We start from the raw sequence: 27,356 nt of genomic DNA, 5'->3' as shown, positions 1-27,356 counted from the left end.
CGGGCAGCCTCGTACTCACTGGGATTCGGAGTTTGCAAATTCAGTTTTTGAAGTTTTTTCATCGAGACTTTGAAGGCCGGAAATGATTAAGTAGTCAGTAAGAACCAAGCCGGTCTTGATGATATTGAATTAACATATTTGATTTAGTGTGTAATGTAACAATGTGATGTGTAGGTAGCACTGGGCAATTACCGTATTTTCCGCACCATAAGGTGCACCTAAAAGCATTTTTTTTTTAAAGCTGATGGCGCGCCTTATAATCACATGCACCTTATATATGGATCAATATTTTTTTGGGATTGGTAGATGGGGAATGAAGTGATAAAGTAAGCTTTACCTCTTTGTTTTGTGTGTTTACAGTTGAACAAGGTTGCTCGTATTGACAAAGCGACACCATCATCTGGCTTTGTGGTCTACGGCCTCCTGGAAGACGGAAGCAGTTTAGGAGACCCCAATTTTCAATGGAACTTATGGCGCAGAACAGGATGAGATACTGTTACCATGTGAATCGGAAACTGCGTTTGACTTAGTGGCTCATCCACGTCCAAGTTCAAGGCGTAGCATGGCCTCTCCTCCTCGTTCCGATGCTCCATCACCTCCCGCCAACTTTTCAAGGGGCAGTTCCTTCGGTCCTCCTCTTTCTCCTAGCAAACACTACCGTGTGACTCAACAAACCTCGTTCTTACCCGCCTTCTCTCTTGAGACCAGAATATGTCCAGCCAAGGACGGCATCGCCGTGTCCCTCTGCCTCGTGGATTCCAGCACAGCTTCCTCATCAGGACTAGACAAAGACACGGATCCAAAGCCTATTGGCTGGGTATCTCCAAATACATGGAACAGCCGCTTTAATGGGACGCAAGAAAATCCGACGATGGACGCTCACAATTCTACAGCTCTGAGCCATGCTGAAGTCAAGAACGAGATTAAAAATCCAAAGGATGTCAATCAGTTTTTTGACAAAACATCGGCCGAGGAAGATTATATCGATATTCTACAAGCGTCTATGCTTTTTGGATGCACTCCATTGGCAACATCGGAGCAAAAATCAGAGGTGCGAATTCAACCAGGAGCACAAACGGAGCTCAACCCATGTGAAGAACAATTACCTATTTCGCATTTACCTAAGAAAACGCAAAACTGCGGCAGACGAGAGGCTGCTCCGTTACCGTATGCAAACTTGGCAGCGGAACCTTCATCTTCTCCCGACCATTGCCGATCCCATCAACCCTCTGAACCTTTTCGGTATGCCGGTGCCGTCCAGTTGTCCGATAAACCCTGTAGCCCGTGCATGGCCCGGAAACAAGGGAAAATCCCCTCCAAAACTCAGGAGTTGAGATGTCGTCATCGGGAATCCTACCGGGCCGCTCTTCGAAATCCTGTCTCTGTTCAGCACGAGAAGCCCAGAGTGAAGATTTTGGGTGCGCTGGCGGAGGATGGGGACATCGCACGTTGCGCTGAAATACGACCGACCGGGACACCTCAATGTCATGACCAAAAGACGCAAAACCCTTCCTGTGGCAGCAGCACCACTCGTGAGGATTCAGGAGAGAAATCTGCTCCGTTTTGGAGAGCAGAAGATAAAAACTCTGGTGTCTGTATGCCTGCAGACCCCGGGCAATATGGCGTAAGGACAGAGTTTGTATCTCACAGGACCACGGTGCCTTTCCGGGAACAATACGACAAATCTTGGATTGTTTTACACAATGGGAGTGGAACAAAGGACGAAGGAGCTTCAAAAAGCGATACTGACCCTCCAAAGGCATGTGTCATCTCCACCAAACACCAAAGCTCATCATATATTTGGTGCAAACATCTCGATCCTTGTGAAGGACAACTTGGTACATCCGATCCCACTGAGTTGAGTCCAACTGCGTCCTTGCCAATTTCTCCACAGAAGAACAAACAGGAATCAGATGGAAGATGTTCCTCCCTATCCACCGCTGTGGTGGACACCTCCGAAAAGTGCCGCTTGGTCCTCGTTGATGGTGAAAACGTCCGGAGGGGCCGACGTGACGGCACCTGTGCAGATGCGCCTCAGCTTCACGTGGTCAAGTGTAAAAAAACCACAGCCTTTCAATTAGTTTCATCCAAGATCAACCAAGCCGAGATGGCCACAGGTAGACCACTCAACAACTTCATATTTACCTTAGATGTGACCCGAGCTGGCAATGAGGTCCATGTGTATATATATATATATATATATATATATATATATATATATATATATATATATATATATATATATATATATATATATATATATATATATATATATATATATATATATATATATATATATATATATATATATATATAGATTGTGTGTGAAATGCACATGTGGGATAAATATATCTATAAAATAAAGTTGAAAAAACGCCTCCATGGTTTTCCAGATGAGACAATCAAATCAACCGCTGGTAAAAAGAATGCTTCAAATCCAGCTGCAGAATTCCAGAGCAACCCTCAAGCATCTTCCATTCATGCCAGTCACAGACCGGACCACCTACCTCTGGGATCTCCAGACCCCAGAACTCATCCGATCTATCAAGGAGTAGCAGCTCTCACAGGCAAGTTCTAATAGTCCTCCAAGTCCAAGCTTCTCTTCTGAAATAGTTTCTTCACAGGGTTCACTCGACTTAAGAGGTGACCCGTAGACATCTCAAGCGCCAACTTCAAAATGAACGCACCGAATAATACATGGACAATCCGATATGCTTCTGAGGCTTTTATTTTGAAGTCTTTCCTCGGAATGCCAGATGCATTCCAACTAGCTCGATACGTTGAAGACTCCGCGAGCTGCCAACGTGAAGACAAAACATATGGCGCATTCAAATGCAGACAGACATTTCAAACTCTGAATTAAAGGACAGTGATGAATGAAACTTTATCAACCTTATGTATTTATTAGCTCCATCCATTTAGCTCCATCTAGTGGATACATCACGCAACCCCAGCCACTACAGTAGCTTCTATTCTATGCGCCTTATAATGCGGTGCACCTTATATCTGAAATCGGTCTTAAAATAGGCCATTCGTTGAAGACGCGCCTTATTGCGCTTCTGGCGCGGAAAATACGGCAGCGCAAGGCGGAGGTGGGCCGTACATTTTACCTTTAATCAAAGACACATTTGAAATGTGGGCCGCCTCTTGTTTGATCGTCCCCCGCAGGAGGCAGAGACAGGGCAGGCCGGGCCATCGTTGAGCTTTATGGAGACCACCAAGGATGGAACTCGACGGTGACCAGCCGGGAGCTCTTGGAGATGTTCCTCTACTTTCACTTTATCATCAGGTGCACCTGCAGAAAAACACTGCCTTCATCAGAAATATTTTGCTATTAGTGTACGGCCCGTGGCTGAAATATCAATAGCCAGGTAACAATAAATAAAGCGCAATATAATAAATAAAAATTGTGAATGTTTGTGTGTACGTATATTTTCAGAAGAGAAATCAGAGAAGCTGGGATGAGCCTAATCTTTGATGGCAGGAACTCAAATCCTCTTCCGCAGCTCTACAAGGCTTTGATGGCGCTGCAGGTAAGACTTCTTGTTTTGTTTTTGTCTCACTCCTTAAAAAGTCTTTTCAAAAATCAGCTGAGTTTTTTTTAGATTTTTAAGTCATGTTAATGGTGGGAAAGTGTTTTAAGAGGACTTAGCTTGGTTTCGTTTTTTTCAATATCTCAAATATATCGGGAGTGAGTGGCCTTTTGAATTCACTGTACCTTTGTTTTGGTGAGCCTGTTGTGCTGGGTTTTTTTTTTTTTCATTTAATAAGTGAAAAAAAAGCAAAAGACATGTTCTGTCACTATCAGTTTTAGTTCATTTAATTATTTTAGTTATAATTAGTTATTTTAATTTAATTTTTATTTTCATATTTTAGCTCATATAATTACTGTAATTAATTTTATTGATTAATTGAATAAATAGATAAAATTTCATTTCGTATTAGGGTTCTTTCAGTCCCAAAAAAAAATATAATATTTATATATGTATGTATAAAAATAGAATATTTTTCCATTTATTCGCATGAAAAACATTTCAACGCCAATAAAATTTTACCCAAATATTTCATTGAAAAAGTATTAAAAAGAGAGAGAAAGAGAGAGAGAGCGAGAGAGAGAGATTATTTATATGATATATGCATGTATTCTATTTATATTTTCATATTTTATCACACCACTCAAGCTGAATTATGTTTGTGTCTTATTGAATTCGTAAAAATGAATGTATTCAGGAGCACTCACCCCAGGCCGTGAAGAGTTTGGTGTTTTTTGTGGATAAATCAAACAGCGCCCGAATAGAAAGATGCCCCACCATGCAGGTTAGTCATCTTATATGTCAAAAAGCAATTATTACAATAAATAAATACAAATACATTGGGCTTTATTGGGCTGATCGTACCAACAAGACTGTCCCCTCTCTAATTGATATTGTGAAGAACTCTTGATGTTGTTTTTTATGGACCTCACAGACTGAAGTGGTGACATCGATAAAAGCCCTGAACAAGATGGCGGAGGAGAGTCAACGCACTTTCCGTTTGGCCGGAACGCTGCCCTACGACCACTGTGACCGGATGGAGCTTCATCGGGTGAGTGGACGAGCACGCCCGTCCCGATCGCTAAGTTGCTTATCCTCACAGCCAGAAATCATTCGGAATGACACGCTAAGATCTGATTATGGCTCTATAGAGACCTGAAACTAATGACAGGAAAATGAAGCTTCATGAAGCACTTGTGATATTTTTGCCTCCTCTAGATGGTGCTTTTTATTAAATATCAAGGCTTGCGCAATGAGAATGTATGCCATTTCCATAGCATATTCAAACCAAGAGCACCATCTAGCGGAGGAAAATAAAATATCACAAGCGCTTCGTGAGGCTTCATTTTCTCCACACAACCTGAAACGCTTCGGAATCATGTGAGCCAATGAGCAAGTTTTTGTCTTTTCTAGAAACTCTTTCCATTTACGTTGGATCTTCATGACGCGTCCCGTCTGCTGCTGAGAGCCATCAGTCATTTCCAAGTGCCTCCGAGAACCGATTCTGTACAGGTACGCTATTGCCTGTGTTTTACCGCAGTCAACTGATGATACACGTCTCAATCATTTCACATGATTGAGGATTAAGATACCTCGGAGAACCTCAGTTTTGTTTTTGGTCAATATCTTGAGTTTTTGCCCCTTTTTTTTTTTCTACAGTAAAAAATTGAAATGAATATTGCTGTTTACTTGGCCGACGAATCGAAATCGCTCCTCCCCAAACCCGGAATGAAAATGAATGTTAAAGACGCGAACGTCTCCTCGGATAAGGCGGGTGTGTATTTACTCTTGCACCGGCAATACAGAGGCGGTGTAGAAGCAGTGCGAGTGACTATCATATCGCTTCTCGGAAGCCATTTTTACCTGCTCGGGCAGGCCGCGCTGAGAGCGCAGAATAAACAAGGAATGCTTCAAAATACATAAATGAATGAAAATAACACTTTACGAGTATTTAGAGTGATAAATTAACATTGTAACATCATTAAAAGCTGAATTTCCATGTTATAGGCCCCTTGAGACTATTTTCGGACTTTTTTGTCCATGGCGTAGTTTCATCTATGCGGGAACGAAATCAGAATCATCCTTCTTGGACGTGTATTGAATGTGGAGCGTGGTCAGCAGGAGAGTTATGAAATCCTCATGATCCTCCCTTGTCTGTCCAGACGGTGCAGCGGAGTATAGAGGAGCAGAGGACCCTCATGCGCGACGTACTGGAGGACAGGCGATTGGTCAGCCTTCAGAGGGGCGGCGGGGCCATCCTGGTGCGGCTGAGGAAGGAAAGTGACCTCAGATATCCTCACTGCGAGGATCTCAGGTGGGCTCAAAATGTCCCTTTGTGATTTTCATATCCTGCTTGTTTTCTTTTTAGTATCACTTTTGGACTAAACTTGTCCCGCATGCAGTGACGCGGTGGACTCGCTGACCAGTCTGCACAACCATGTGGAAGAGCAGGTCCACATCCTTGTGCAGAGCTCCAACGTGTCTCTGGAACATTTGGAGTATCTGCTGCAAGTCAGAGAGATGGAGGGACACTTCACACAAGTATGTAGCGACACCTTGAAGACGTCACACTGAAATTTGGACATTTTAAGGATGCGTATCTTTTTGGTGTGCAGCTGCAAGAATGGTTTTATGAAGAAGGGGAGCGCCATCTGCTGGAAGCCGAGTCAGTGGAGGATTCTGCAGACGGACTGGAGCAAATCCTCAACGGCTTCACTGCTTTTCTCATTGAGGCTAATGTGAGTTTTGTAATAGTTTCTTCGTGACCATTTGGACCTTTAGGGGTCCTCGCCTACCAAAAGTGATAACCGGTAGTAATCAGATTACCAGTAGTAATGGCAAAAAGAAGGCCCGTGAAGCAATTGTGATACTTTTTTTGCACCTCTAAATGACACACTTGATTTAAAGATGTTTCCATTTCACTTGCCTTTATTTTTAAAACAGCACCATCTAATGTCAAACTCATTTTAGTTCAGCAGACCACATTGAGGAAAATCTATTTTCAAGTGGGCCAGACTGGCAAAATCATTTTATATAACTTTAATAATTTTATAAAATTATTAAAAAATTTAATAATTGTATAAAATAAATAAAATAAATAAAAATGAAACACAATTATCCAGTAGAAGAAATGGAAATGACCCAATCAAAATATGTGCTCGTACAACTTTTCGAGGAGTGCAGTGAAGTGCAAAGAAAACGCAACGAATCGAATGGTACTCTAGTATCTGACTTTGGGTACTGGGTGGCGCCCGCGTCATGACATACGCGACAGAAGAAGTTGAAAACTCAAAAACAAAACCCCGCTGATCTAGACCAGTCCAAACATTTTCATTAGGCTTTGTTTTTTCCCGCCCGCCGCCAGTCTGCAGCGTAGCACCGGGCACTCTTGGGGTCCGTCACGATCTTGAAAGGTTCTCCCCCTCGCAGGATCGCAGACACCATGCCCTGTCGTTAGCGCAAGAAGCCGAGCGGCTGCAGCAGTCTGGGATGTCGTACCCGGAGACGCGGGCCTTCGTCGGCCGCGTCTCCGCCTTCAAATCGGACCTGGACCACTTCCTGTGGAGAGCGGAGGCACGCGGCCGCGAGCTGCAGATCTTGCTCCAGGTGGCGCGTTTTTCCGAGCAGGTAAATGTGCGTTTGATGTCATAGTGCAAAGAAGGTCATTAAATACTCATGTAATTCATTTCTTTAGAGTTCTTTTTTGAGAAGCTCATCAATTTTCCATTGCTTATAATTAAATATCAAAATAATATATTGCTATTTTTAATTCTGTGCCAGCATAATTGTTTACTTTAAGTATTCAGTAGCAAAGAAATGGATAACTTTGAGTATTTAAAACTAATGAAATAAAGTAATAGTACTTTAGTACCTAAATTAATTTATTACTTTAGTAGGTACATAAAGAAATTGATGACTTTATCAATCAATGTAAGCCATCTTTATTATTTAATTACATTAGGTAATTGATTACTTTAGGTATGAAAGTGCTAATGAAAGTCCCTAAATGACTTTACTGCTTAAGTACGTAAAGCAATTCCTTACTTTACTAATAAATGTAACTCCGTAATCTTTATTACATAAGTACCTAAAATAATTGATCACTTTCGGTATTCGGTTCTAAAGTAAATGACCACTATAGGTATGTAAGTACTAAAGTAATAGTACTTTAAACAACACATAGAAAAGTACCAAAATAATATTACTTTAGTACCTAAATTAATGTATTACTTTGGTCTGTAAGTCCATAAAGAAATTGATTACTTTATTAATTAACGTAAGTCATCTTTATTACAGGGTAATTGATCACTCTAGGTACTTAAAACTAAAGTAATTGATTAGTTTAGGTAAGAAAGTAATACTAAAGTAATGGTACTCTGAACAACACATGGAAAAGTACTAAAATAGTTATACTTTCGTACCAAAATGAATTTATTGCATTAGTGTGTAAGTACATAAAGCAATTGATTACATTATAAATCAATGTAACTAATGTTTATTGCTTAAATACTGAATTAATTGATTACTTTGGGAAGTAGAAAGGAAATGTAACTAGAAAGTCAAATGTTTATTTCTTTTGTTCTAGGCTACAGCTCTGGCTGCTGACTGTATCGACTATCTGAACCAGAATCAATTCGGTATCCATAAGACCCAAGACTGTCAAAGGACCTCACCTGTCAATCAAACCCATCAAAACAAAGAGCCCGTTCCGCCGGACGACCTCGGCGCCATCCTCCAGCACTTCCGGGATGAGTTTCTGCGGTTCGGCCCGGAAAAATTTCTGGAGGTGAGGGCCCAAGCCGCTTCCCTGAGGAGCTCCTGGGGGATGAGGATGTGGAGCGCGGCGTGGCTGCGCTGCCAGGAGGCCCGCCGTTTACTTGGGATGCGGGATGACGCCGGACGGCTCCTCCGCGCTGGGCCGCCGCTCGCTCGCTGTTGCGGGAACGGTGTTGCGGATCCGCCCGAGTTTGGCAAAAGAAGGCCCGTCCTCAGCCAGGGCGACCCCACTCAAGCCGAATGTACAATTACCGTCCAACCTGAAGAGGAAAGGGATTGCGGCGGCAGTCTGGGGTCAAAGGTCGCACCAAATCCGTCGCACAGGTACACTTGATTAGAGTAAATAAAGCCGATTATTCTATTGAATAATCAGATTTAAAAATTGCATTTAAGAGGGTTATAAATCTTTTTTTCCTCACTGAGAAGTTTATTGTTTAATAATCTAAAACAAATAAAATTGACTTAGCTGCTGTTTAACATGCTGAATATTGGACAGACAACATCCATGTATCCATGACACACACCCACTATAATATTGTATGTTTAATTTTGACCTATGTTTTATTGGCGAAAGTCTGAAATATAAAATGATAACAAGAAAATCAATAATAATGATAACGATGGGACATATCACGCATTCAAACGATTTCAAACTCATACAGATTATAAGTACATACATACCCACTATAGTACTTTGTTTATTCTTGGCATATGTTTTATTACAATTGGTGAAAGTTTGTATCGTAAAATACTAACAATAATAATAATGAGACATATGGTGCATTCAAATGCAGTCAGAGATTTCAAATTCATACAGAATAAAACTGCTGAACATACCTAGATCTATATATACACACATCCACTATACTACTTTATTTTTGGCCTATGTTTTGTTACAATTAGTGAAAGTCTCAAATGTCAACTAACAATAACGAGTCACATGGCACATACAAATGCACTTGAAGATGTAAAACATACAGAACAATATTTATATTCATATATACATACATGTATATATATGTACATACTCACACACACAAGTCCTACAATACTTCATTTTCATTTTTGGCCTATGCTTTTATTACAATCGGTGAAAGTCTGAAATATAAAATAATAACAATAATCAAACAGTAATAAAGAGACATACAGAATGGTGCATTCAAATGCAGTCTGAGATTTCAAACTCATACAGAAACGCAAACAAAAACAACTCGACAACTAACCCTTGTCCAGGAGTTTGATCATTTTGTGGTCGTCATTTTCCACGTCATTCTTGCGGTATTTTAGTCAAGGGATGGCACATTCCCGCTAGCGTGATAACGAAGTAGTCACGCCATGTTGAACCCGACACCTTGTCAGCGTATGGGTGAAATTTCAGCTCCTCGAGTGTCTTCATCTGATACTTTCGTCAAGGGATGGCACATTCCCGCAAGCGTGATAAGGAAGTAGTCACGCCAGGTTGAACCCGACACCTTGTCAGCGTATGGGTAAAATTTCAGCTCCTCGAGTGTCTTCTTCCGATACTTTTGATGTGAAATGCCTCGTAAAGATCAAGGGATGGGCCAAAATAGCGCACAGGGGTGAAAACGGTGGTGGCTTTGTTTTCTAATGGATAAGTTGAATGTTTCATTAGGTCAGAAGGGAACGCGGACGGCGAGGCCAAGGCGAGCCGAGCGAGAAGCGATCGCGACGCCGCCGCTCTGTCGCAATCTCACGCGGCGGGCTGCCAGTGGTTCCCGTGGGGACGAGGCCCGCCATCCAAGTCCCAAGACTCCTTCTCCTACGCGGCGGCGCCTCCGGTGGAGCGAGAGGGAACGTCGCCTTCCCGCTCCCGCCGCGGTCAGCCGTCTTGTCGGATCCTCCGAGAGGCTCAGAAGTTTCAGCTCTCGCGCCACGGGAGCTTCTGCTCCGAGGCCTCGTGCCATCTCGCCGCGGAGGGGGACGGCCGCGCGCATCCCTGCAAACACTCCAGCTTGCCCACCGGGAGTGGCGAAGGAACGTTTTCTTCGGAAAGCCCGGAAGAGGGCGCCAACAACACTTTGTAAGTGGAAGAAAGCTTTATTGGAAGGCTTTTACGCAAGGAGGAATTTTGTTGTACTAACAGGGCGTTTTTCTGTCTAATTTTCTTGGTCCCCAAGCTTACATTGAGGTTCTACAGGTAATGTGTTTCTTCAGAATTTTTTTCAACTCTTTCGGTGCCAAGCGTTATCGAAAAAGGCAACCCGAGAGCAGCGTTTCTCAAACCGCGGTCGGACATCTTTTTGATGTTCCTGCGTATAACGCACGCCATCTCTTTGAAAACAATGTCAAAACTATAGCAAAACAGAGTAAATTTCATGTTTATGTCATCTATATTTGTTGCACGTTAAGTGTGTGTCAGATTTCCCTCGTTGTGAGCAGTCGGTGAACGCCTCGCCACTGTACCGTCGAATGCGCTCCAAGCAGTTGTTTTTCCTTTTCCTCACGACGCAGCTCAAGTTCAATTTAACATAACTACCCAAAGTTGCGCAGCATCCGCGTTTCACCAAGGTTATGATTGTGCGTTTACGCCAAAAATCCGCAAGTAATAAACAAGTCTCTAACCGGTGCACTCTTAATTGAATCAGCTGGAGACATCAACATTTCATATGATCCTCTCCGTTTTAGTAATATTCCCGCACTCGGACATTGGTTCAGTCTGCTCGCTTCTTTTATCGTAACTAGCCGATACCTAAATACATATCTGCGCGTCGAAACTCGGCCCATGGGGCTGACGGATCAAACTTCCTCCATTGAATTCGATTTATTGCCGAGTGCTAAGTTCAGCCCCGGTTCCTTAGACTTAGAGCAGCCAAGCTTATATAAGATGAAGAAGAAGTTATTTTCGGATGTCTCCCAGGAGGTTGCAGCACGTCTTGGAGGAGCTGCTGCTCACAGAGCGGGAGTACGTGCGCGCGCTGGGCTACATCCTGACTCACTACGCGCCCCTGCTGGACACGTTGGACGTCCCCCAGGACCTGAGAGGCAAGCGGGCCATCATCTTCGGGAATCTGCAGAAGCTTCATCATTTCCACGGCCGCTACTTCCTGCCTGAGCTGGAGGCCTGCCGTCGGGATCCTGCCATGGTGGCGCGCTGTTTTCTACGAAATGTATGGCGGTAGACGCGCTACATTATTTTCAGTGCGTGCTGGGGATGGATTTTTTTGAAGTTAGGGTTAAAACTGATTGTTTGAACTCCGGATTTTGATGACCATATGCTCGTTTTTCCACAGAGTGACAGTTTTGGCCTTTACGCACTTTACAGCAAGAACAAACCTCAGTCGGACGCTTTGATACTGCATCGTCGCCATGACATCTTCAAGGTCATTTGATGTCTCATCAAAACAATTTTTTGTTTTTTTGAATGGTTATGTCCCCTCATTTTTGTGATTAGAGCACGTGAAGCGAGAGCCTAAAAAACACACACAAGAGAAACACGAGAAGCCAAATTATGTGATTCATCGTCTGCGGGTGCTCATGTGACCACCAACCTTCAAATTAGACTTTTGAGAAACTAAATTTGGAGACATTTCGACAAATGCGTCGCTGTAAGATAAAGCCTCATGAAGCACAAGTGATTTTTATTTTACTCCTTTCGACGGTGCTCTTGGTTTGACGATAAAGACGAGCGCAAATGAAAGGTATATTTGTTATTGTAATTTCTTATATGAATTATTATATTTCCACTGCGTCTTCAAACCAAGAGTGCCATCTACAGGAGCACAAATGTATCGCAAGTGCTTCATGAGGCTTCATTCTCCCTCATTAAGTACTTACAGTATGTAATCCATTACTTTAGGGATTGCTTTAGTGCCTCATCGAGTTTTGATTTGTTCTAATTGTGATTATAAAGTGCCAAAGTACTTCATTACTTTAGTGCTTTAGGGACTGAATTGATTTTTGATCAATTATAATTAAGTGACAAAGCAATCGATCACTTTAAAAAATGTGTTGCTAAAATATTTGGGGTGTGCAAGCTTTTTTCCCGTGGGAAGAAAAATGAAGAGACTTTTTTTTTTTACTTATTAAACACTAAAAATAAAACTTATTAAACACTAAAAATAAAAATAAAAAACGATAGAAAAAAAAAGTCATTCTTCACTTGGTCCACACTTTTATGTATCTGGACAGAGGAAGCAGCAAGAGCTGGGAGACATGATGGATCTGTCCTCCTATCTTCTGAGACCCATCCAGAGGATCAGCAAGTACAGCCTCCTGCTGCAGGACGTGCTGGCCCTGACTGCCACCCGCCGGCCGCAAAACGCAAGCGTCCAGGCGGAGGGCGTCGGCCATCCGGAGCTGAGCTGCAGAGAGAGGGAGCGGGCTGACATCAGGGCTGCCGCTGACCTGGTTCGCTTTCAGATGCGTCACGGCAACGATCTGCTCACCATGGATGCTATCCAGGACTGTGATGTAAGGCGCACATTTATCAACGACCCGTTTAATCCTTGCGCAGTATTTTTCACCGTTTTGGGGTCATTTTCTTTAAAGTCATTTGCACAGTCTTTTAGCCAAGGGATGGCGCTTTCCTGATAATGACAGCATGCAAGATAAAAAGACCACACAGGTAAAAAAGAAGCATACAAAAAAGGACATGCAATAAAAAAAGCACATAAAGAAGAGCATGCAAGAAAAAAGGAATACGTAAGAAAAAAAGAGCATAATAAAAAAAATGCAAAAAGAGCTTTCGAGATAAAAAGAGCACACAGGAAAAAAGAAGCATACAAAAAAGGACATGCAATAAAAAAAAGCAGATAAAGAACAGCATGCAAGAAAAAAAATACGTAAGACAAAAGAGTATAATAATAAAAAGAAAAAAGCATTCAAGAAAAACAAACCACAAAATAAAAAAGTGCACCAGAAAAAGCAGCACACAAAAAAATGGACATGCAAGAAAAAAAGCACACAAGAAAAAAAGGGAACAAAAAAGAGGCACATAATAAAAAAGAGCAAGCAAGAAAAAAGGAACACACAATAAAAAAATCCACGCTAAAAAGAGCATGCAAGAAAAATGACGCACCAACAAAAAGAACCACCAAAAAGAACACGCAGGAAAAAGGAAGCACACAATAAAGTAGGGCACGCAAAATAAGGAGCATGCAAAAAAGCGGAATTTGTTGGTCCTATCAGCCAGCCTGATTAGCAGGGTAACATTTGCAAACGAGGCCCTTCCGTATCTTCTGCTAGGTGAACTTAAAAGAGCAAGGTCAGCTCATTCGGCAGGACCACTTCACCGTTTTCTTCCGCAAGAAGAAATGCTTCCGCCGCATCTTTCTCTTCGAGCATCTCGTTCTCTTCAGCAAGCCCAAGAAGACACAGGACGGAAATGAAGTTTATGTCTACAAACAGTCCTTCAAGGTTTGGACCGTCTCCGTCCGTCTTGCCGCGTTGGTCTCAACGGATCATAGAAATGCCCTCGAGTCTTTTTTTTTTCCTTTCTTTCTCCCAGACCAGCGACATCGGGATGACGCGTGACACCGGCGCGAGCGGCCTGAGTTTTGAAATCTGGTTCCGCAGGAGGAAGAGCCAGGACACCTACACCCTGAAGGCCAGCAGCTTGGAACTGAAGAAATCCTGGACCGCTGACCTGGAGAACATCCTCTGGGAACAGGCAGCTCATAGTCGAGGTATATCCTCAATCCTCAATCTGCTGTCTAAGAATGAAATGTCCCCGTCTCCTGTCCTTCATCTTCATCTCTATCTAAGTACGTTAAGGACATTCATTTCCAGATACTTCAGGAGTAAATCCATACTGAGCTATCTGGGATTGAATATCTGGACTCATAACAAAATGTAAAAATACGTTCATGGCATTGAATGAGTTCAACTGGTCCAATTGCTTTATTGAAGAGTCGTGAATACTTTCACAATTTAATATAAAACAACATGAAATGAACACAAATGTATCCATTTTTTATTAACCCAAATTATTTCACGGACCCCGTGCAGTCGAGCCATGGACCCCCGGGGGTCTGAGGACCCCGCTTTGAGAACCGCTGGCCTAAAAAAATCATGGACGTTTTTTTTTTTTTTTTTTTTTCAGTTTTAGACTAACCTGTATAAACACTGTAAAAAACAACAACAAAAAATAGTTAACAGTTGTTGAAAGTGGATTTATTTTGCTTTTTCTTTCATTAAAGTTAGAAAGGATACGTTTTTTTTGTATGCTTATACGTTTTTTATAGATAATCATATTTACAGAACTGAGGCAACAGGAGAGATTATTCATGGGACTGAGCCACAAAACCTTCTTGGACATCCAACCCGGCGAGGCCGCCGCGTGCGAGCGGGACGTCAGCGGCGCGGGTAAGAGCGGGAACGCGCCGTCCGTCCTCACAACAAAATGTCATTTCGACAGTGGCCAGAGGCGGCGCCAAAAATCACATCAAGCCAAACAAATGAATGAACTCTTAAAGGACAGTTCCAAAACATCCTTATTTTGGGCGCCGGCACCGGTCGATTCACGCTTCGCGAAGCATCAGTTTCCCATCCCCTACCTTGGAGTCATTTTTTTAACTCATTGACCGCCAGTGACGGCCATAGACGTCAAGGATCCATTTTTCCTCGGCCGGCGGTGAACGAGTTAACGGGCGATCTCCAAGCGAGAAGTCGACCGGTTGAGGCTTTACTGGAGCGCCGTGCCGCGCCATTGACGATCCCGCCGTGTGTGTTGTCAGTTCCTGCCGCGCGCTGTTCACACAGGGCCGTAGATCACGCGCGGCCCGATTCCGTCGGCCTCAGCCGATCGTCTTCGTCGTCGGGCGGCGGTTCGCTCTCGCCCGCCGGCTGTCCCGGGCAGCCGACCGCCGGCCCCGCCCCCGACGGCGTCCCGGACGACCGAGTGGACGGCGGTCCCGATCCCCCTCGTCCGGACCGCCGACGCTGGAAAACAAACTATCTCACCGTGGGTACGTTTGACAGACGCCAGCCACCTGCCGCCCATTTGGGGAAAATTGCAGTTTTTATGGAGTTTATTAGGATTCCTTTTCCCGTTCAAGAGGTTTATTGTCATGTATAGTTGTAGCACACAACGAAATTTTTTGTTCTGTTCACTTCCCGAGCCGCAGGCTACAGTCCAGAATCCGGCAATAAATAAATAGCAATAAATAATATCCAACAAGATATCGAATGCATAACGTAATAATAAATGCAAAAATATATATATATTGCTACTCAGGCTGAGCAATATTGCCAAAATTGCTTTTCAACAGGCGTTTTGGATAGTTAAGATTTTTAACTGGAATTTAATATAATAAATGAATCTAGCTAACATTTATTTACATGTTTAATGTATTTAAAAATCTTTCAACACAAGCTCAACATTTGTAGCTTTTGCATATATTTATTTTGACATTTTTAACTGTGAAAATGTAACATTTTGTCAATAATTTTAATAATAATAATGAATTTGATGCATAATTATTTTTCTAGTAATTTATTTAAGTCAATAAACCTTACAAAATTTAGCTTAAGTTCGATTTTAAAAGTAAGTTAACTTGCGATCAGTTCATTACAGTCGAGTTAAAATCCAATTATTTTTTTTTTTAATCACGCTATTTAAGTTTTAATTTCTTTCTTTCTACGTTCCGTATCCTGATGAGATCGGCTCCTACGCATTGGGGTTTTTGTTTAAGTTTGATTGAAAAAATATGAACTTGCGATTAATAAATTAGAGTCACAGTTAAAAACTTTTTTTTCAATTGCATTTGCACCTTTAATAAAGGTAGAGTGATTCTCAAGTAGAAAGAGTTTGTTTCATATAAAAGCGGCTCAAGTTTAGCCTACCACATCAATGCGAAGCATCCAAAAAAACGATAGCAAAAGAGACGCTAATGCGGCGAGCTATTGTAGCAAAGCTCTTTGCCGAGCTAAATCCTAGAACGCCTTACGTTTGAGCGGGTCGCCGATGGACAGGGCGGACCATGTTTTCTTTGAACTCTTTTTCCTAATTATTTGGTCATTGGCAAAAGACAACAACAACATTTCTCCAAACGGTCCAAACTCGAGTTTGCGGCCAGCACTTAGGGCGAGATTCTTTTGGCGACGTTGATTTTCTGACTTGTTTGACGTCTCAGTTTCATCGGACGCCACAGATTCCTCCGAGGGGAGCGCCAAGGCGTCCTTGGGCGAGCGGGAGCGCGACGGGCCGCGGGCCCCGGACGGGGAGCTGACGGACTCCTCGTCCTGGCTGGGCCCACGGAACGGGCCCGTCCAAGCCGAGCCTTCGTACGCGCGCCGCGCTAAGGTACGGGCCCGGGTTTTCCCTCGTCTGCGAGCGTTTTTCAACTGGCTTGAAACGAATTTTAAAGTCACCGAAACGAGATTTGCTTTCAAAGAGCGTGATAAAATCTTGCATCGAACCTTTACTGCACCGGTGTCAAACTTAAGGCCCGGGGGCCCATATGTGGCCCTTCATATCACTTTATGTGGCCCACAAAAACACATGATTACGTCTTTTAAAAAATGTAGGATATTGCAAACATTTTTTGTTTTTTTGGGGGTACCCGTCCTCCTTTCAACATAATGATTGAACCAACTGTTTTTACGAAGCTCGAATTGCGAAACCATTGATTAGATTGTTGTGTATATGCAATATGAGGCAATACTGTACTCTTGTTTGCTTTCATTCTCACAATGTTTAAATGCCTGTGACGCCCCCATTTCAATACATTTCATTCATTCTTTCCTGGTCAACACAAGTTCAACACAAGTCCCAAATCTGACGTCTTGTTACAAGCATTTTTTTTCTTAGATTTCTTATAGATAAGCATTGTACTTAGTTTTCTCGTATAAATCATTTTGATTCCAGTCCCAGTGTGATTCAAAGCTTCCCCTTTGCTGCAAAAGTCATTCTTTCATCATTTATGATTTTTTTTGCATATATATATATATATATATATATATATATATATATATATATATATGTATATATATATATATATATATATATATATGTATATATATATATATATATATATATATATATATATATATATATATATATATATATATATGTGTATATATATATATATATGTATATATATGCATATATGTATATATATATATATATATATATATATATATATATATATATATATATATATATATATATATATATATATATATATATGTATACTGTATACTGTATACTGTATACTGTATATGAAATGTTACATTCCAATACATAACCCTTTGAGATAGGCCATGAGAGGGCAAAGCGCAAAAAAAGAAAAGGTTATAATACCAAGATAATATCTGCCCATCACTAATGCTTATTATTAATATTGCGTATTACAGGGAGAGATCCCAATCGGAAAATCAACAGAAGTTTAACTTGGATTCCTGAACACAAGGTAAGCCCGTTTCCTTAAAATGATATGTAATATTTACATCATGCATAAGACTTGGGAAGTCAATATGTCTTTGGTCTGGAGTCATGTGTTGCTGCTGTTTCTTTTTTCATTTTTTTTAACCAGCCTTAACTGTGTCATTCTTTTTGCAGGCGTTTGACTCGTCACCTACCTGGTCCACTCGCTCATTCTTTTATAATCATTTTTTTATTCACTGGCTTCCTGCTATGTCACCATTTGACTTTTATGATGCTCCGCACGCAAAAATATGGAGCATGCTTGTTTTTCTTTCGTTTTGAGCCTGGCAGAGAAGCTGTCTTACAAAAACAAACAATACATCAACTAGTCAAATAGTAAGAAAATATTACAATGTGTCTTTTATGCTTTATATATTTGACGTTGCGGTAAAACGCCATCGACAAGTCATATATGGCTTCATATATTAAAAATATTCATATAAAACATATGATTTCATATTTATTTTAACAATGAAATATTTTTACTTGCTGTTGGCTTCCTGCCATGTCACCTTTGAACTTTTATGATGCTCCGCACGCAAAAATTTGCAGCATGCTTGTTTTTGTTTCGTTTTGAGCCTGAGGGTTTCCATTCACATATATATATATATATATATATATATATATATATATATATATATATATATATATATATATATATATATATATATATTATTTATAGTGAGAGCCACATTCCTACTAGTGTGATAACTAACTTATTCAATCCCAAAACATATATTTATGTATCAGAGTACAGACATTTAATCGCGGTTACTAATTTACAGATTTTTTTTCTTCGAATATTGAGGTGGATATTAAGAAGGTATCTATCTAGTTGACCGCATAAATGAATAAATACCTATGATTAAATGTATAAGGCTCTTGGAAGATACATAAAATAAGTTTTTGGAAGTGAATGATGTCAGAATCTGGGTGAAATTTCAGCTCCCCGGTGTATTCTTTCAACGTTTTGCCTTTGAATTGCCTTTGATATCAAGATGAAAAGATTGGACAAAATACTTCAAAAAGGTACTTTTTTTTTTCATTGTTTGCAATTGTTGTCCTTTAAATACTTATTGTAATTTTAATGTGTGTGTGTGTGTGTGTGTGTGTGTGTGTGTGCGTGTGTGTGTGTGATTTGGAAAAGGGAGAGACCACTGGTCAGGATATGCTCCATGTGAATTTGAGATGATTTGAAATGACAAAAAACGTCACTGTATTTGTTTTATTTTAAAAAACTGTCTGGTCAATATTTCACAAGTCATATTTCACAAAGTAATTGAATATGTTTATTGTTATTATTATTAGTATTTGAATCTTTATTGTACGCAGTCAGGTTTTTTGGCACCAATAAAGATGTCAGTGTGCTGCTGGCAGAACATTTTCATCTCTTGGTTGTCATTCGTCAGTCATGAATGATAAATATACATGAAGAAAAAAATGCATTTTAGTTTTCAAGTAACTTTTTGAAGATAAGATTTTTTCCATCTACTCATTTCGAAAGTAAAACCGATATTAGATATTACTGGGTATGATCGAATACGTTATCTGAAGTCAAGGACGTGACAAATGCATGGAAATGATTCTCATCCCGACGAAAGAGAAAATGAAGGAAGCCTCAGCGGCCTTCCGACTAAAAACAGAATTATGAGCGGATGAGGTCAGATGTGAACGGCCCACTCCGGTTTCACGCGGCTTCAAATACCCGCACGGGCCAGGGGCTGTCACATTGCTGCAGGAAGCGACATCGAACCCGCAAAACTCCGCCGGCGCCGCAATCATGAGTCAAGGTAAGCTCAGCCTTGCATGCTTTTTGCTTGAATATTTTCATATTTGGTCCGATCCTTCATTCGACGATGGCGCCGTTTTACGAGTTGGACTTTCGGCGGTTTATTTCAGGGAACGCTTGTAAATTAGCCTCAGCGGGAATGCCGAGACATTGGAGATTTATGTTTGAGGATGTACCGGCGACTTCGTGTTGCGTGTATACTTTTATGCTAACGTGCGAAAGGTTGAAAAGATGCATTCATACCCAGTTGATTGAATGCTAACGATACAAACTCACTATAGAACGTGCCTTCAAATATATATATTTTTTTTTCTGTGATGAGATTACAGGAATTCAGTTGTTTCTAAATACTGGATTGAAAAAATGCAAGACGTTTGACTTTTACATCAGTGTCCTAACATGGCGTCCCAAGCAGTCTAACAGCCTGTTAATACTCGATCTTGTTCAGGCAAAAATGAAGGCGCATTTGCTAAAACTAAACCCCTTCTCATCGTTCTACATTGATGGTTTCCAGCCGTTATGAATAACAAACATTTAGATAGATCAGTCAAAAAACTTAATTATGAGATGAATTAAGATCTGGAATGAATTGAGCCAATTACAGTGTTTCCTTGCTATTTGGCGCTCTACTTTTTAAGGGTTCAGTGTTTTGCTTTTTTCTCTTCTTTTTCAAAAGCCAGTCACGTTACAGCAGCACTACCCAATGTACCAATAACACTTCCCCGCTCAGTCCAAATGTAGCGTCCCAAGCAGTCTAACAGCCTGTTAATACTCGATCTTGTTCGGCCGGAAATGAAGGCACGTTGGCTAAAACTAAACCATTCTACATCGATGGAATCATGGCGTTGTATGAGGCCTTTTGGCAACATTTCTTCACGGATTGTACAACCAGGGCGTTTATGAGCCCGGCCCTTGAAGCTTAATGGGAACGGGCGAGTGAAATGGACACTCGGAGTGGCAGTGCTCGGGGATGCGCGTTTACTGCCGCTCACCACGTACTGATGCACTGTGTGTAGACTTGTAAAAGAAAATAGTTTGTGCCCAAAAAGAGTGCCTGTTCGGCCTCTGGACTAACTCAAGTTGAGTTTGGCAAAGAGCTTTGCTTTGCTCGCTACATTATCGTCTTTGTTGCTATGGACGCTTTGGATTTATGTGCTAGGCTAAACTTGAACTGCATCTGTGCTAAACAAACTCCGGAGGGTTTTTTTGTTTTAATTGCCCAATCATCAGACCGACAACTTTCACACACTCTTCCGTTTTCACGTCTTCCTTATCAGGTTAGGCCAAACACGATGACAGCCAATCAGTGACCACATCAGGGCGCGATTGACCTTTGTTGTCCGATACAAAAAAGCAGATGCATAATCAGATCTAATCATTAAAACAGAAAGCGTAAACGTAGACATTAAGAATAAGATCAATGCGATGAAAACACTTTATGACCGTAACTAATTGATCGCGATTAATAAGCTGTTTTGACAGGCCACCGTTTAGAATTTGACTTCGTTCGGCGTTAGCAAATTTCACAATGTAGTCATCGCGTCGTCCGCCGGCAGTTTTGGCTGTGGAGCGCTGTGACCTGAACATCAAAGGCAATAAAAGCGTCCATCGCACGGATCTGTTTGCGGACCGGCGTCTGATCGTCCGGCGGGGGCAAGCCTTCACCGTCTTTGTCCACTTGAGGCCCGGCAGCAAGACGCTCAAAGCCAACGACGGCGGCCTCAACTTGACTGTCCACACCGGTGGGAAAAGAGTCCACCCGCCAGCGGGGGCCGCGTCCTGCGTCTTCCTGATTTAGATTTTATGTGTTCAGGTCCGCTTCCTAAAAGCGAATCAGACACCAAGGTGTCCTTCCCGCTCGGCGACTCCATAGTGGACACGAAGTGGTGCGCCTCGGCCCGTCACGATCCCGTCGGCAACAAAGCGTCCCTCACCATAATGTCCTCCCCCGACGCACCTATCGGGCTCTACTCTCTGACTCTGGACCACCGCGGGCGGAAGACCGCCTTGGGGCAGTTCACTCTGCTCTTCAACGCTTGGTGTCCAAGTGGGTTCCCTTTCTTTGCCATTGTATCTTCTAGCTCGGCAAAGTCATTCTTGGCGGTTCAGCAACAATGTCGGGGCATTTCCGCAGATGATGCCGTGTACTTGCGAGGCCAGGCCCAGAGGCAAGAGTATGTTCTGGCGCAGCACGGGCAGATCTACAGAGGCACCCACAAACGCATCAAGGGGACGCCGTGGAACTTTGGACAGGTGTGTGCGCTCAAGAGAGGAAAAAAAACGATCTGTCGTTTGTGAAACGGGGCTACTTTCCATTTACTCCCTTTGCAGTTTGACGCCGGAATCCTGGACATCTGTCTGAAGATCTTGGACGACAACCCGAAATTTGCGGCGGACCCCGATCGGGACTGTTCGGCTAGGAAAAACCCCATCTACGTCACCCGGGTCTTCAGCGCCATGGTATGTAACATCAGGACGCTTCGTCCCAACGAGAACAAGGATTACAGAAAACGGATGGACGGAGACCATTTTGGGTTTCGTCCGTCCGTCTATTCTTGTCCCGATTGGGCTTGCGGGGGAACCGCCGCCCGACTTGGGCCGCCCCCTGGACGGGTTGCCAGATGTTACGCTGACGTTCGCCGTTTGTCGCCTCAGATCAACAGCAATGACGACAAAGGGGTGCTGGTGGGAGAGTGGTACGACTTCAGCGGAGGCGTTCATCCGGGCCGTTGGGTCGGTAGCCAGGAAATCCTGCGCCAGTGGGCGGAGAGCGGCCCGGTCCGCTTCGGCCAGTGTTGGGTGTTTGCTGCTGTCGGCTGCACAGGTGGACATCAGTAAAACTTGACCGTCGCTTTTTCCTGAAGTGATAATCGCATCGTCGCGGAGGGCATTTTTTCGCAACTTGCGATGGGGAAACGAAGCCTCGTGAAGCACTTGTGATACCTTTTAGCTCTTTTAGTTATCGTTAGAATACATTTGAGTGCTTTTGACCTCCTGTTTGCAAGGATTTAGAAGGGACGTGTCATATTAGGATTTAATATGATTGCGTGGTGCAATATAACCCAAAAAATATATGTATTGATATACATCATTATTATTGATAGCTGATTTTGACGTGATGGTTCCCCGCTTCGCCGCAGTGTCTCGCGCCCTGGGAATCCCTTGCCGGGTGGTCACCAACTTTGGCTCGGCGCACGACAGCAACGCCAACCTGATCATAGAAAACCTTTACGACGAGAAGGGCGAAAGTATTTCGGATGGAGATTCGGTCTGGTGAGTAACGGCAGCGTACGTCAGCCGCGTTGGCGGCGATGGAGATGATGAACTTTCATCATGAACTCCTCTTTGCAAGGAACTTCCACGTTTGGGTGGACAGCTGGATGAGGCGTCCGGACTTGGGCAAGGAGTTTGACGGTTGGCAAGCCAGCGATCCCACCCCGCAGGAGAAGAGCGACGGTGAACTTGCCTTTTTATATACGACCGGCGGCCACAATATTTGCTCCACCTACACAATCTAATGACATCCGATACGAGAGCTGTGGCAAAAATTCAGCCATTATAAACATAGTTTGGTTTTAGTGTGGTTTGATCACGTTAGATGTCTGGAAGTGTACTTGGTCTACTTGTGATAAACCCAAAAGCAATAAACTTGTAATACACCTTAATTGAAACTACTGGAGGGAAAGTGAAGCCTCGTGAAGCACTTGATACTTTTTCGCTCCCACGCTCTGAAGTTGCAGTGAAAATAGAATCATTTCTATTGAACTCGCCTTTGTCTTTAAACCAATAGCACCATCTAGAGGAGTAAGAAAAATAAATCACAAGTGCTTCATGACGCTTCATTTTCCCATCATTAATTCAAAGTCAATCAAGACATTGTTTTCATATTTGAATATGTGAATCAACATGAATGGCTCTTCTGCATGTTGTCAGGTGTTTACTGTTGTGGGCCAGCTTCACTGAGGGCCATTAAAGAAGGGGAGCTCACCAAAAAGTATGACGCTCCTTTTATTTTTGCTGAGGTGAGTTGATGGTTGATAAAAGAAAGTGAAAATGAAGCCTCGTGAAGCCCTTGCGATTTGCTTTTTACTGCTCAGGATGGACGTTTTCAATGCATCTCTAAAACAAGAGGGCCACCTAGAGGAGCTAAAAAGTATTACAAGTGCTTCAGGAAGCTTTATGAAGTTTCGTTTTGATGTTACTCCTTGGGTGGGATTAAATAGAACGGTCCCAAAATGTTTCAGGCCCCAGAGAAGGATTTTTTTGTGACCATTAGAAGTATTGAATGATCAAAATGCCCTTGACCTGGGGTCCCTCAAGGGTCAGTCCTTGAACGCCTTTTTTTCACTTAATAATCTATCTCAGTTTATGTTCTATCAGTCTATCTTCAGAATATGTTTCCTTTGTATCAAATGTTTTAGAACACAAAAGTCTGTCCGTCGATTCTTGTTTTTCTTTTCAACCCATGCATCGTATCAGGTCAACGCCGACGTGGTGGACTTGGTACGGATGCCGGACGGAAAATTCGTGGAGTTCGGCGGGTCCACCAAATCGGTCGGCCGCTTCATTAGCACCAAAGCGGTTGGCTCAGATGAGAGACAGGACATCACAGATGAGTACAAGTACCCCGAAGGTAAACGCACGTCTTATGTGTTTGTTGAAATCTGCGCCGGTTAGCCGCTCCAAATTCTGTCCGTTGACGATTTCAGGCTCCGAGGAGGAGCGGCGGGTGTTCGAGAAGGCCCAGCACCACAACAAGCTCCAACAACGAGGAGAGGAACCGGGCCTCCATCTCAAGGTTGGACCAACGTCATTTCAACTGGAATTACGATTGAATGTTTATTCTGCAAAACTTGCCGAGTCATCAATTAAATGCATAGGCCGGTATGGGATAATAAAAAGTACAATAAGTACTTGTGATTGAATGTATGGACGCTTAAAAAAAAAAAAAAGAAGAAAAAATGTCTTTGGGATTGAATGAGTTAAAAACTCAATTGAGAGACTGTCGGTTTCGGATAAGAAAGTAATTGAAAACAATAAGTACTTGTGATTAAATATTCAGACGCTAAAAAAAAAAAAACGTAAAAATATGTCTTTGGGATTGAATGAATTAAAAACCCAGTTGAGAGACTGTTGGTTTCAGGTGATAAATAATTTGAAAACAATCAGTTCTTGTGATTGAATAGCTGAAAATAAAAACAAACAAAAAGAAAACAATTGAATGTCCGGACTCTTAAAAAAAACAAAAAACAAAACAAAAACGTAAAAATACGTCTTTGGCACTGGGTGAGTTAAAAACCCAGTTGCGCGTTTTCAGATAATTAAAAAAGCAAAACTAAAGAACCTGGTGGTGATGCCTTTGTAAAAACAATGCATCATTTTTACCTCACGATAGCGCACTCTTTTAAAAAAAAAATCCATTTCTCTGAAGATCAAGCTGGCGAAAAATATGATGGTGGGTTCGGACTTTGAGGTGTACGCCGTACTCAGCAACAACTGCATGGTGACCAAGACGTGCACGTTCCTGTTCTTTGCCAAAGTTGTGGGTTACAACGGCCGGCGAGGGACCGGCTGTGGCTTCGCCTCGGACAGAGTTGAGGTGCCCGCCGGAGAAGGTGAGAACCTCCTCAAAACCTCACAATATACACACTTAGGAAAAAAAAAAAAAATCCTCATCGATACCGTATTCAAATGACGATGAATGACGGACGATTGAAGAGTTGTTGTAATTGCGTTTGGGAGAGCGCCGACTGTACCTGAAGCTGGAGTACCGCGCCTACGGATCGGCAATCACCGCCGATCGACTCATTCGGCTGTCGGCCGTCGCCATCGACAAGGAAAGCGCGGACTACCGCAAGGCTGAGAAGACCGTCGTACTGGATGAGCCGGCTATAGAAATCCAGGTATGATGTGGCCCAAAGTTAAAAAAAAAAATGTCCACTAGATGGCACCCTTGGCAGTGGAAATTTAACACAGTTCCACTGCACTAGTGTTTTTTTTTTTTAAGAGACAGCACCATCTAGAGGTCTTAAAAAAATCACAGGCGCTTGTTGAAGCCTCATTTTCTCCTCAATACTAATGATGTATTTTCTGGGCGAAAACGTGCGTGAGCAGCTGCTGGGAGAAGCCAAGGTGAAAGGGGCGGTGTCAGTGAAGCTGAGCATGAAGAACCCGCTGCCGGAGACGCTTCGGGATTGCGGCTTCACCCTTACGGGCGCTGGACTCGTTAAGGGGAAGCCCGTGGCACTCAAGTATGACTGGACTCGTATTTTCTTCAGGTTTAGACTAACCTGTATAAACACTGGAAAAAATGAATTCGCAGTTTCAAGTCGATTTGTATTGTTTTTTTATTTTGGTAATGTTAAAAAGGATGCACTTTTTGGTATACGTTTACAATTTTTAGATATAGGATTTTTTTCTAGTGGGGGGGGGGATTGCAAAATATCATTGAGAAGCAGTTCCGTCTTAAATGAACCTGCTCGTAATGCAAATAAAGCAAATTTCGCGGGCAATTTCCGCTTCTGCTTGTTTTTGCCATGTGAAGTGGAATTGCAATAAAATATTGATTGGCATTTTTTTGGGGCACTTTGATATTTTTTTCAATTTTAGACGAACCTGTAAGCTGCACAAACGCTGTCAAAATGTAGTTAATTGCTTTGGAAAGGTGATTTATATAACTTTTCTTTTGTTAATGTTAAAAGGTATACTGTTTTGGTTTACTTACATAATTAATAGTATAGTCAGATTGCACCGCTCGTAATTCATATAAAGCTAACTTGGAGAATTCCACTTTCAATTTCCACTTCACATGAAGTGTAGTTGCGATGAAATGATTTGCATCATTTTATTTATTTATTCATTCATTTTGATGCACTAATTTTTTTCAGTTTTAGACTAACTTGTAAACTTCATAAACGCCGTAAAAAAGTAACAGTTGCTCATTTATATTGATTTTTTGCTCAATAATCAAAAGGATACACTTTTCGATTTGATACAATTTTTACAGATAACAATCTTATTCGGGCTCCGTTTTCTTCCCCCCATTGAGGCGAGTGCGATACACATCGGATGAATGAAAAAACCAATCATTTTGTGTTTTCTTGGCAGGATGGGCAGCGTGGGCGCCGGACAGGAAGCCACAGCCACCGCCGTGCTGACGCCTACCGCGGTTGGCTCTTGCGCGCTACTGGTCAGTTTTGACAGCGACAAACTGAAGAACATCAAGAGCTCCATCAATGTGGTGGTGAAGGAAGGCGCCATATGATCCCAGCCTCCGATCTTCACACACTTTGGATGTCATGGAAGAAGGTTTTGTCCGACAGTTATTTGACACCCACTCACAAGGCTCCAAATAAGCCATCGCTCTTTGCTTGAAAAATCCCTAACATCTCAAATTCCATCCACCTATTAAATACTAATCATTACTAGCTGTAATAACAATTGTTAGAAATGTCTCATTTTTATTGTTGTATAAAAACAAACTCTTGCTTCTGATCCTTGAGTATTCAACTGCATAAAAAACTTACCCAATGATTCACAAAACTATTCTCCCAAAAATTATATTTCGAGCCTCATATACCGCAATACAGAACTCATTGATTAGTAGATAGATATTAAATGATCATGCTGATAGTTTTGTTTGTCACAATAATAGTTATCAACTAGTGTTAACATTTAATTGTATTGAATTTGACTCGTTTGATTGAATAAATGAAAAAACATCTCTTTTTAAGCCTTTGTCCTCATTATGATGGTGAAGGAGCATCATAGTAAAGCTCAAATGTGAACTTTTTGAGCTCTGCAAGGCGAAGTGTGTATGTGTGTGTGTGGGGGGGGGGTGTAAAATGAATGTGTAAAATGAAGAAAAGGGTAT

At 42.1% G+C, this 27,356-nt stretch overlaps 2 protein-coding genes across 10 annotated transcripts in view; both read left to right on the top strand.

Annotated features, from left to right (window-relative positions):
- The window catches only part of LOC148428372 (pleckstrin homology domain-containing family G member 4B-like), a 32,789-nt gene extending 13,730 nt beyond the window's left edge, over window positions 1-19,059 (top strand). The window contains exons 2-25 of one of the 9 annotated variants that reach the window (XM_088439257.1): window positions 361-1,759; window positions 1,895-2,117; window positions 2,394-2,567; window positions 3,169-3,289; window positions 3,440-3,533; window positions 4,231-4,317; window positions 4,468-4,584; window positions 4,947-5,045; window positions 5,696-5,847; window positions 5,936-6,074; window positions 6,149-6,271; window positions 6,963-7,160; window positions 8,119-8,633; window positions 9,943-10,350; window positions 11,188-11,437; window positions 11,561-11,650; window positions 12,459-12,740; window positions 13,515-13,685; window positions 13,777-13,954; window positions 14,529-14,633; window positions 15,005-15,235; window positions 16,403-16,572; window positions 17,625-17,680; window positions 17,830-19,059. In XM_088439257.1, coding sequence (XP_088295383.1) covers window positions 563-1,759; window positions 1,895-2,117; window positions 2,394-2,567; window positions 3,169-3,289; window positions 3,440-3,533; window positions 4,231-4,317; window positions 4,468-4,584; window positions 4,947-5,045; window positions 5,696-5,847; window positions 5,936-6,074; window positions 6,149-6,271; window positions 6,963-7,160; window positions 8,119-8,633; window positions 9,943-10,350; window positions 11,188-11,437; window positions 11,561-11,650; window positions 12,459-12,740; window positions 13,515-13,685; window positions 13,777-13,954; window positions 14,529-14,633; window positions 15,005-15,235; window positions 16,403-16,572; window positions 17,625-17,660 — 5,160 coding nt within the window. In that variant the 5' untranslated portion in view covers window positions 361-562 and the 3' untranslated portion in view covers window positions 17,661-17,680; window positions 17,830-19,059. Of the gene's footprint in view, window positions 1-360; window positions 2,118-2,393; window positions 2,568-3,168; window positions 3,290-3,439; window positions 3,534-4,230; window positions 4,318-4,467; window positions 4,585-4,946; window positions 5,046-5,695; window positions 5,848-5,935; window positions 6,075-6,148; window positions 6,272-6,962; window positions 7,161-8,118; window positions 8,634-9,942; window positions 10,351-11,187; window positions 11,438-11,560; window positions 11,651-12,458; window positions 12,741-13,514; window positions 13,686-13,776; window positions 13,955-14,512; window positions 14,634-15,004; window positions 15,236-16,402; window positions 16,573-17,624 lie in introns of those variants that run through there. The other 8 variants (XR_015868412.1, XR_015868410.1, XM_088439238.1 and 5 more) reach the window with 8 other exon arrangements.
- A 415-nt stretch (window positions 19,060-19,474) lies between these two features.
- Window positions 19,475-26,905, top strand: LOC148428371 (protein-glutamine gamma-glutamyltransferase 2-like). Its single transcript, XM_088436689.1, has 15 exons — window positions 19,475-19,484; window positions 21,040-21,225; window positions 21,297-21,530; window positions 21,618-21,736; window positions 21,815-21,943; window positions 22,139-22,307; window positions 22,624-22,756; window positions 22,836-22,939; window positions 23,417-23,505; window positions 23,963-24,116; window positions 24,193-24,281; window positions 24,915-25,098; window positions 25,226-25,386; window positions 25,598-25,734; window positions 26,591-26,905. The coding sequence occupies exons 1-15, from the start codon at window positions 19,475-19,477 to the stop codon at window positions 26,745-26,747; spliced, it is 2,055 nt and encodes a 684-aa protein (XP_088292815.1). The 3' UTR covers window positions 26,748-26,905.
- Window positions 26,906-27,356: the final 451 nt, after the last annotated feature.

Source organism: Hippichthys cyanospilos, chromosome 2, assembly GCF_059441005.1.
Source record: "Hippichthys cyanospilos isolate Australia breed blue-spotted pipefish chromosome 2, RoL_Hcya_1.0, whole genome shotgun sequence".
NCBI lineage: Eukaryota > Metazoa > Chordata > Actinopteri > Syngnathiformes > Syngnathidae > Hippichthys > Hippichthys cyanospilos.
The sequence above is the reverse complement of the archived record's forward strand: the minus strand, read 5'-3'. Positions and strand labels throughout refer to the sequence as shown.

Coding starts and splice junctions, on each gene's coding strand:
- LOC148428371 (XM_088436689.1), top strand. Junction 21,944..22,138: donor CCCGGGTCTTCAGCGCCATG/GTATGTAACATC, acceptor TTGTCGCCTCAG/ATCAACAGCAATGACGACAA. Junction 24,282..24,914: donor AACCGGGCCTCCATCTCAAG/GTTGGACCAACG, acceptor ATTTCTCTGAAG/ATCAAGCTGGCGAAAAATAT.